Source organism: Nannospalax galili, unplaced genomic scaffold (genome assembly GCF_000622305.1).
Source record: "Nannospalax galili isolate Female #2095 unplaced genomic scaffold, S.galili_v1.0 scaffold1156, whole genome shotgun sequence".
NCBI lineage: Eukaryota > Metazoa > Chordata > Mammalia > Rodentia > Spalacidae > Nannospalax > Nannospalax galili.
Window position 1 is genome coordinate 110,797 of NW_008337777.1, and position 10,225 is coordinate 121,021.

General features: G+C 45.4%; 1 protein-coding gene across 1 annotated transcript in view; it reads left to right on the forward strand.

Annotated features, from left to right (window-relative positions):
• The window catches only part of LOC103733849 (PRAME family member 20-like), a 10,829-nt gene extending 6,438 nt beyond the window's left edge, over positions 1-4,391 (forward strand). Inside the window, exon 4 of the mRNA XM_017798065.1 lies at positions 4,173-4,391. Coding sequence (XP_017653554.1) covers positions 4,173-4,391 — 219 coding nt within the window. The remainder of the gene's footprint in view (positions 1-4,172) is intronic.
• The last annotated feature ends 5,834 nt before the right edge of the window (positions 4,392-10,225 follow it).

Below are 10,225 nucleotides of genomic sequence, written 5' to 3' on the forward strand. Positions count from 1 at the left end.
AACACAACCTGATCCTTAGCACTAGGAAGAAGGAGAACTTCCTTAAAGGAAGAAAACATGGGCAGCACATGTGCTCTGCGGGATGCGGCTTTAGGTTCCATCCTCAATATCAAAAACTAAAAGGAAATATAATAATGAAACCGTAAACAGTCTCCTGGAAATCTATAAAGAACCAGCTCACTGTGTAATCTCAGCATTTAGATGCAGGAAGCAGAGGAAATCTCATATCTGGCTCCTCTTTGGATACATAGTGACTTCCCCAGCCAATCAAACTGCATAAAGCTCTGTCTGAAACCAAGAAATCAATGATAAGTAAAGAAAGAATGAAAGAGAGAGAGACAGAGAGAGAGAGAGAGAGAGAGGGAGGGAAGGGAATATACAAGGAAGAAAGAAAGAAAACCTGTGTGTGCAGTGTTTCCATGAAGAAGTCCTTCACCTTCTCCTTAGTCTCAGCTCGCTCCCTAATCCTCTGGGAGATCTCAAAATGATGGCAATTCTCTGAAGTCTCCCTCTAAATGCTAGAGATACAGGAAAGTGCCAGTTTTTTGTTTGATAAAGACATGGAATTCCCTATAACCTAGACTGTCTTTGAAGTAAAAATAGTCCTGCTTCACCCCTCTTCTCCAAAGGCACTACAGGCTTGTGTCACAAAGCCTACCATCTGTAATAGGTCAAGGAGCAGAGCAATGCCAAATAATGATGGTAGAATTAGTTTGATATTATTCAGGGGTGAGTGGGGCTACTGCCTAAAAGAGCAGGTTTATAAAGCCTAAAACAACAATTACAGTATGCCAGGGGCAGAGGCAATAACCATAGCTACATCAGATTATCATAGTTAGCCAAGACCAAGGGCAAGTCAGTTAACAGATTTTTCAGGGAACAAAGTGTTTTTGTTAGGAAAAACAAGTTTCTCAGAATTGCAGAGATAACGGGCTCCATGGAGATACACCTACAGCTGGGTAAGAGAGCCAGTTACCAGGCTACTTGGGAGTTCCCCAGTACTGCAGAAATCATGCACCCCATGAAACAACAGGTGCAGTCTGCATTGGACGTTCTTGCTGTATGGCAGTAGTTAGCATGCATGAACAGGGGGAGGGACTATGGCAGAAGCCCAGGGTAAAGCAAAGGTCGGACAGAAAATAATGAGTCAGGTTTCCCATTTTGGCATCCATGAAGCATTGTGGGAGTCCACTCCTCCAGGTCAATACACAATCCCAGCACTCCTGGAGGAGTGTTGGCAGGAGGATTTGAACTCCTGGCCAGCACCAACTGTCCAATAAATTCCAATAATGGACCATAGGCAACACAATGGCTTAAAACCTAGTAAAGTTCACCCAGTGCTGGAGTTCTTTCTCTCATGTAATTCTTTGCCTGTACTCCCATGTGACATGGAAGTCCTCCTGGTGTCCATTCAGCATCTCTGTTCCAGGTCACATAGCGATTTTAGTTTAAATTGTGTCCTGTTGGATGTTGTTTTATGGTGTAGCCCAACCTAGAATCAAACTTGTATTTCTACTGTATAATTGTCCCAAATACTGAGATTCAGTTAAGAATGACCATTACTGCTCCTTTCTGAGACATGGCTATAGGTGCTGTGGGGCATCATATCAGTCACTATGGTCTTGAATAATCACTGTTTGCTCCAGCTGAGGATTAAGTTGATCAGGGAGCCACACCACAGCCATAGCTTTTAAAGATACCAGGAAGATGCCCATGGAGCTGGAGGTAGCGATTCACTAAATTTGAATCACTGACCAGCCACCTGAAGTCTCTGGAGAAGGTGTGTGCTGACTTGATCAGAGGTCAAAGGAAAAGATGAGAATCCACAAGTGACTGGATTCTGGATTTGCTGATTACTCAGAAGGCTCGACCAAGGTGAGCAAGTCTTAGGTAGTGTGGAGGGGATGCCATGTGGGTGCAGAGAATGGACAACAGGGGTCAGAAGAAGGCTGTCTAAAGGGATAAGAGGCCTCTGATGGCATCATGTGGAAGGACTGTAGAGGTCTGAGCCATTACTAAGCTGTCTGCAGAAGGAGCTTCATGTGTGCAGGAGAACCTAGAAGAGATCCAAGATAAGGAATTGCACTAGTCCCTGCCTCTTGCAGGTAGGAGATGTGGGACCCAGTTATACTGAAGAGGAACAGAATGGCTGGAAGTGAGAGAGGGTTAGAGATGTAGCTGAGACAAATACTCTTTCCTAAGGAGTCGTGTGTCCTGGGTTTAAAAAATGTGAAAATATACAGTTGGATGTGTGGCACATACTTTTAATCCCAGCACGTAGGAGACAGACACAAGTGGATCTCAGTGGGATCCTGTCTCAAAAAAAGAGAAAATTCACGAGATGACAGGGAAAGGAAGAACTGAGATGGGCAATCATAGCCCATGGTGAGCTGGGTCTGGTCATCATCTGAGGCTTCTACCTGTTTGACCCGCAGGAGGTGGAAACTGGAAGTGCTGGATTTGTGCAATGTGTGGCCTGGAGCAGGGCATGAGCACTGGTCTCCACGGTTCCTAAACAAGACACCAACAGTGGAGGCTCATGCAGATTGTGGGATGACCTTGACGATATTGTTCGACTGTTACCTCCAGTGTGAGAGGAACATGGATGAAAGGGAAGAATGCTTCGTCCAGTGGGCCAGGCAGAGAAAGTCTTGGCTGCATCCGTGCTGTCAGAAGCTACAGATTTCTTGCATGCAGTAGACTACAATTTCCTGAGGCTCCTGAGATCATTAGAGCCAGAATGCATACGGGAAGTGGACATGCTCTCGTGCTTGGAAGTGACAACCTTGTACACCTTTGCCCCTGTCCTGGGGCAGATGAGAAACCTTCACAAACTCTTTCTCAAAGGAATTTGTGAGTCAAGGAGGGATGAGTTTGAAGATGAGTACAGAGATCTGGAGATGTGTGTCAACACGTTTTTATCTCAGTTTCCCAAACTCCACAGTCTCCAGCATCTCTATATGAATAATGTGTATTTCCTTGAAGACCATCTGGACCAGGTCCTGAGGTAAGGAAGGATGGAGAGCTGTCTCTGCGGTCCACAGCAATGTCTTTCTTTGTTACGCTGACCATTAAAGGACACCTGTGGTTTCCCAGCCACTGTGGAATTAACATAAATAAAGACATTAGATTATAGAAACACTGTCTTGGTTGTCCTGAGCCCTTCCTGGGTGTCACCCGAGTAAATTCAGTGACACATGGGTCCACTGTCTGGAAAACGTCTCTATGCTGGGGAAGAAGGCATGGGGGAAACATCTTTTGAGTGTGGAAGAACTCACACTGACATTCCCTGGGTGAGCTCTGTGCTCTGATCTGTGTAAACAGGCACCAGTCTGGCTTTAATTCCCTGTGTGTGAAAAGCTGTTTTGAGGACTGAGTAGTTGGGAAATGTGTGACACTGCGGTTACTGATGAGAGGAAGGGATGAAACACTGAACAGAGACAAAGTCTGTGGAGAGCCAGCAGGGTATCAGTGAGACCCACAGTTGACACACAGTGGGACAGTGCTGGATGTCATGGGTTGGTCCTTCTGGGCTTTCCCTGCTGAAGTTTTCTGACCAGCAGGGTGGTTTACTTCTTGACAGTGTGGAAGGGGGACTGTAGAGCTGTGGACTTAGCCAGTCACAAGGCAATGAGGGAACTCTCAGCCTAGAGTGAGATGACTTGAGAGAGCAGACTTTCCATCAGGGAGCTTGCTGGGTTTCACCCCCATCACTTGGTCAGAATGATGTTGAGCCTTATTGGCCTTTCCTACCTTCTCAGAATCTCCCACCTATCACCTGGAAAACCTTCAGGAACTAAACTGCTTTGTCTTTCCCCAGGTACTTGAAAAAGTCTCTGGGGACCCTCGCATTTACTTGATGCAAACTTTTAGCGTCAGATTGGCATTATCTGTATGACTGCCCCAGCATCTGTCAGCTCAAACACCTGAAACTAAGTGGTGCTTGACTTTTTAACTGCCACAGTCATCCCCTCTAGTCTACTAGAAAGACTGACAACCACTCTGCAGACTCTAGAGCTGGAAGTCTATTTTTTTATTTTATGCGACCTCAGTGGCCTCCTACCTGCCTTGAGCCATTGCTCCCAGCTCACCATGGTCAACTTCTGTGGGACTCACCTCTCTGTGTGTGACCTGGAGAACTTGCTGCTACACACACCGCCCATCTGGGCCAGCTGACACTGGATCTGTACTCTCTGCCTTGGGAGTTTTATGGAGAAGGGGGTGATGTTGTCATAGAGAGATCTAACATAGTCTGTACTGAGCTCATGGACACACTGAGGCCTGTGAGGCAGCCCACAACAGTCCACTTTGCGTCCCATTTCTGCCATCAGTGTAGATATGAACGCTTCCTCTATGACCTGGGGATCCGTCTCTGTTGCTGTTTGCAGTAAACAATGAAAGGTTACTTCTGCGCACCAAGGAACGAGGATATCTGTTACATCCCGTGTGCTGCCCTGTGGGACAGTGAGCAAAAAGCTGTCGACCTGAAGCCAGCAACGCAGACCCACTTTCTGTGCATTTAGTGCATTTTTTTCTTCTTCTTGAGTGTTTTTGGAAACGGTCTTGTGAGGTCGCCTGGGATGTCCTGACACTGTTTAAACCAGGCAAGCCTGAAACTTCGGGACACCCTCTGCACCTGCCATGTGTTGAACTGATCAGGCCCAGCCTATTGTTGATTCTTCAGCAGAAGCACATACACTAATGTGTTCAAATGTGAAATGTCCAAATCAAAAGGAAAAAATGGAAAACCGAGAAGCTAATTCATGTGAATGTGCTCATATGTGAATCATAGCAACACTACTTAGAATTTCTCGTAGTTTCATTGAATCCTGTCACTGAATCCTTGTTCCCCCATCTGTCCCATGTCAACCACTTTTAAAACTTATTGTATATTAATAGGAACCAGGAAAGATATAATGAAAACTTGATGAGTGGTCAATAAATTTTGTTTCATTTTTTTTTAATGAGTCTCGGTCAAGCTTTGTCCTATAGAATGGCCTCAACCTTACATTTCTATTAGCTGGGGTATGTGGGACACAACTTTAGTCCCAACACTTGGGAAGCAGAGGCAGGTGATCTCTGTGAGATCAAGGCCAGCCTGGACTACGTAGTGAATTACAGACCATCCAGAGCTATCCTACAAAATAACAAAAAAACAACAAAATAAAACCCTATTTCTCTGCCTCACCATTCTGAGGGATAACAGGCCTAACCACGGCAGCTAACAGTATTTTAGGCTCAATCTTTTTATTATATTTATTTATTTAATGAGTATATGTGAGTGCATGTGTGCCCTGGTGCATGTGTAGACGTCAGAGGACAACTTGGGGGAGTCGACCTCTTTCCACCATGTGGATCCTGGGACGAAACTTGGGTCTTCAGGCTGGGCAGGAAGTGCCTTGACCCACAGTGCCGTCTCACCAGCCCAGTACTTTAGTTTTTGAAATGTTTTTCCTGTGAGAATTGAAATGATCAGAAAATTGGTGTGGGTGTTTTTTGTTTGTGTGTGTGTGAGTCACAGTAATGTAGGCCAAGGTGGCTTTGAACTTGCTATGTAGACAGAGCTGGCCTTGAACTCTTGATGAACTTGCATCAACTTTCAGATTGCTGGAATTACAGGTGTGAACCACCACGCCCAAGAAAATGACCGTTGTTGGCTTTTGTTTATTTTGCTTTTATTCCATTGATGCACTTAAGTATATTACCTGGTTTTCAAGTGCTGAAGCAAACGTGGATTCTGGGTAAACTTGCAAAATGTATTTTATAATTTTTTGTCTTTTTGAGGCAGGGTCCCCCTACATCCCCAGCTGGCCTAGAGCTCTGTGTAGATCAGAATGGCTTGGTTCTGCCTGCCTCTGCCTCCCTAGTACTGGATTAAAGGCATGTGCCACCACACCCAACCACTTTCCAAACTTTAAACTTATCTTGCATCTCTGATAGCTTTTAATCCTTAGCAAAGCTTGTCTTCCTCAGGGTCTGCTGACAGTTACAGGTAAATTCAGAAAAGAAAGGAAGCTCTTTGTTGCCTGTTATCCCAGCACTTGTCAAGTTGAGGCAGGAGGATCAGGAGCTCTGTGTCATCTACAGCTACTGGAGGGATTCAAGGCCAGCCTGGGCTATATGAGACTATCTCAAAAAAAAGTCCCAACCCACTTGGCCTGATGGTCACACCTTTAACCCCAGCACTTGGGAGACAAAGGCAGGCAGATCTTGGTGATTACAAGACCAGCCTGTCTACATAGCAGGTTTCCAGGGCAGACAGTTGCCAGCACTACATAGTGAGACCCTGTCTCAAAAACACAACAGAAGAAAGAAAAATTTCAGTGAGCTCACGAGATGGTTCAGTGGGTGAAGGCGGCTATGGCCAAGCCCAGTGACTGAGCCCAGTGTCCTGGACCCATGTGGTGGAGAACACACTCCAGGGAACTGTCCAGCCTCTCGTGTGATTGATTTTTTCTGTTTTCCTCCCCCAAACCTCCCCTTCTCCCTTTCTTCCTTATGTCTTCTTCTTCTTTGATCATTTCTCTCTCTCCCTCCCTCCCTCCCTCCCTTCCTTCCTTCTTTCATTTCTTTTTGTTTCTTTTATTTTTGTTTTGGGGGTCTTTTGAGACAAGATCTTTCTGTAGTCCCAGCTGGCCTGGAACTCAAGATGTATACCAGACTGGCCTTGAACTCACAGGGATCCGCCTGCCTCTGCCTCCTGAGTGCTGGGATTAAAGGCGTGAGCCACCACGCCTTTAATTTTGACATATTGCTCTATGAACACCCAGCTGGCCTGGAACTTTCAGTATTGACCAGGATGGTATTGTTCTCAAAGAGATCAACCTACTTCTGCTTTTGTGAGTGCTGGGATTAAAGGCAGGCACCAGCGGGTGTAGACCACTGTCTCCAGAAAGATTTCTTCTTAGCCTTTCTTCATTTTATAATCCTTTATGTTTGGTTTTATATTTTGAGACAAACTATCTAGTTTGCATGAAGCTGCTAAATTCCTGGCAGGAAGGACATCCTTCCTGACTCAGTTTCTTGTACATTCAAAGCAAGAACATATTCAAGTTCGTTTTGTTTTGTTTTGTTTTGTTTTGTGTGTGTGTTTGTTTAATATCACTCATTTAAAAATATTTTATTTATTATTTTTATGTTTTGTGTATGCGTGTACTGCCTGGGTGTAGGTAAGTGCACCCGTGTTGTGCAATGCCTGTGGAGGATAGAATAGGCTGTTTAATCCCCTGGAACTGGAGTTTCAGACAGTTGTTAGCTGCCATGTGGGTACTGGGATTTGAGCCTGGGTCTTCTGCAAGAGCAGTCAGTGTTCTTACCTGCTGAGCTATTTCTCCAGCCTGTTTTCTGCATATATATATATATAACTTGCTAGCCCTGATTAGCCTGGAACTCAATCTGCAGACCAGGCTGGATTCCCATTTTTGTCTGGTTTTCTGTCTCAGTCTCCACAGGGTAGGGATTACAGGCCTGCCCACCACATTGAACTTTGTGGGGGGGGGGGGTCTTTTTTTTTTTTTTTTTTTTTTTGTCTCTTTTGAGACAGAATATCCCTATGGACCCAACTAGCCTCCATCTCACAGAGATCTGCCAACCTCTGCTTCCCAAGTGTTGGGATTAAAGGTGTGCTCTACCACATCTGGCTGTTCACGTGGTGTAAGGATCTTTTACCATGAGACATCAGTTGCTGTCTTTTCTAATGTTGGCAGCATCTTAGATCTTCCTCCTCCCGCCTTCAGGACCCTGACAGTCAGTTCTGAGTGAGCTCAAGCTCAGGCCCTCGCTGAGTGAGGCCTCCTCAGAGTCCCTGTATCTGCCCTTCCCAAAACCTACATAATTCCATCAAATGGGATAATGCTGAAATCCACTACAAGTGGGCGGAGACTCGGGAATCCTACCAGATCCTGACTGATGCTAGTGGTACAAAAGGGGTTAAAAAGGCAGAACTGAGTACAAAGACATAGAAGGAGAAAGGAGAGTCAGAGTCCTGGAGCCTGGAGTCACTGCCTGGCCCTACAGTGAGGCAGCCAGCCTGGTCATCACGTCTGGATCTGAGTAAGTCACTCACTCACTCACCCACCCTAGGCCCATAGACACTGTGGCTTCTGTCTCTTCAGATCCAGAGGTCCACACTGTGACTTTGACTCCAAGTGCATCTTTGCCTTCATTCTTCACTTGTGCTTTGAGTCCTAACACTGTTTTGGTTTTGGTTTTGGGTACAGGGTTTCAGTGAGCCCCAGACTGACCTCGAACATGTTGGGTGTCTAAGGCTGGCCTTCAACTCCGGATCCTGCTGCCTCCACTTTGGAAGTGCTGGGATCTCAGGCCTCTGCCATCACCCCTAGACCTATCATGTTTTTTGTCAGAGCTTAACAACAGAGTTGGGGCTGGCCATGGTTGTATAATTTACAATCCCTGGATCAACTGAGGCAGAAGGATGGAGTGTGGAGGCCAGCCTCAGCTACACAGAGAGTCTGGCTCAGTAGCATGAGGGCCTGAAGAAATAGATGAGAGAGATGGACTGGAGATGAAGCTCCGTTCTCAAACTACTAAATGGACTTGACAGTGTGTAGTGGACCCTGGGGCTAGACACACAGCACAGCATAAAACCTGTTGTTGGGATCCAGGCCTATAACACCAACACTCAGGAGGTAGAGGCAGGAAGATCAGAAGTTCAAGGTCATTGTCAGCTATATGGCCTGTTCATGACAAGTGTGGCTTCAGGAGACCCTACCTCTCCACCAAGAACAAACAAAAAACCCTTTCTGTTCAATGTTTTGCATGCTAGTATATTTGTGTTTTTTTTTATATAAAGTTTTATATTCCTTTGTGGTTTGGTTGGCTGGCTGGATTGGTTGGAATTTTTTCTTTACATTTTGATACAGTCTCACTCTTAGCCCAGCCTGGCCTTAAACAATCCAATTTTCCTGTTTCAGCATTCAGAATAGTGGGATAAAGGCAATTAGTTACCTTAAGCAGCTTCCCTTTTCTACTTTGGCTGGGGGAGGGGGTTTATCCTGACTCAATCCAGTGTCTCCAGCATACAAGGAATTTCACCTTTTCATGGAGTCTGGATGGCCCTAGTTATCAGAAATTTCTTCCCCTACAAGAAAGTGGTCACTTCCAGTGTCAAGGCCATCCATGGGGATCTCATCCTGAATAGGCTCCGGGTCAGAGCTCCCATCTGAGCACCATTTCCAGATTCGGTGGAAAAATGTTGCCCTCACAATGGCTGATTAAAATTTTCTGGCTTTCCTTTGTTCCCATAGTACTGGGCATCAAACCCAGGGCACACACATTCTATTCAGTCACATAAAACTGAACTATATCCCTACCCTTCTCCTTCCCTTTAAACTGCTCAGGCCAGTTTCAACTTTCTGTATAGCCCAAACAGGCTTCAAAATGCCAGTGTCCCTTTGTTGGCCTCCTAAGTGCTGGAATTACAGGTGTGTGCTACAATGTCCTGCTTGATATTAGTTCTTTGGTTCTTTTTAAAAATATATAATATTTCCATTTATCTTGTGTGTTATATTGCCTGTATGTTTGTAAGTGCACCCATGCCATGCAATGCACATGGAGGTCAGAAGAGAGCATCAGATCCCATGGAACTGGAGTTAGAGATGGTTGCTAGATGCAATGTGGTCCTCTGCAAGAGCAGCCAGTACTCTTAACCTCTGAGCCATCTCTCCATCCCCTAGTTCTTTGGTGTTTTGAGATAAGGTTTCATTCTGTAGCTCAGGCTGGCTTGGAAGTCTCTATAGAACGTTGACTGGCCTTGATCATGTATCGGGGTTTTGCTTGCAGGTGCATAACTGCACCATGTGCATGCCATGCCTGTGGAGGCCAAAAGAATGGGCAGGATCCCCGGGAGCTATGAGCAGCTGTCATAAATGAGTCCAGGTCCTCTACAGGAGTAGCAATTGTTCTTAACCACTGAACCATCTCTCTAGCTCCTCATTTTACATTTTTCAAAAGCTTTTTCAAATTGCATTTTTATTAATTACATTAACAGACAATATATTTTTGAACCACTCCCCTATCTACACACCTCTTACCAGCCCCACTCAATTTCACTTACTCTGTGATAAAAATACTTTTAAGGCCAATGGAATGAGATTTGGGTCCAGAAATGCACATTAGTATGTGTGTGTGTGTGTGTGTGTGTGTGTGTGTGTGTGTGTGTGTGGGAGAAATTATGCCCACAAATTCCCTTAGTTGTATGTTCATC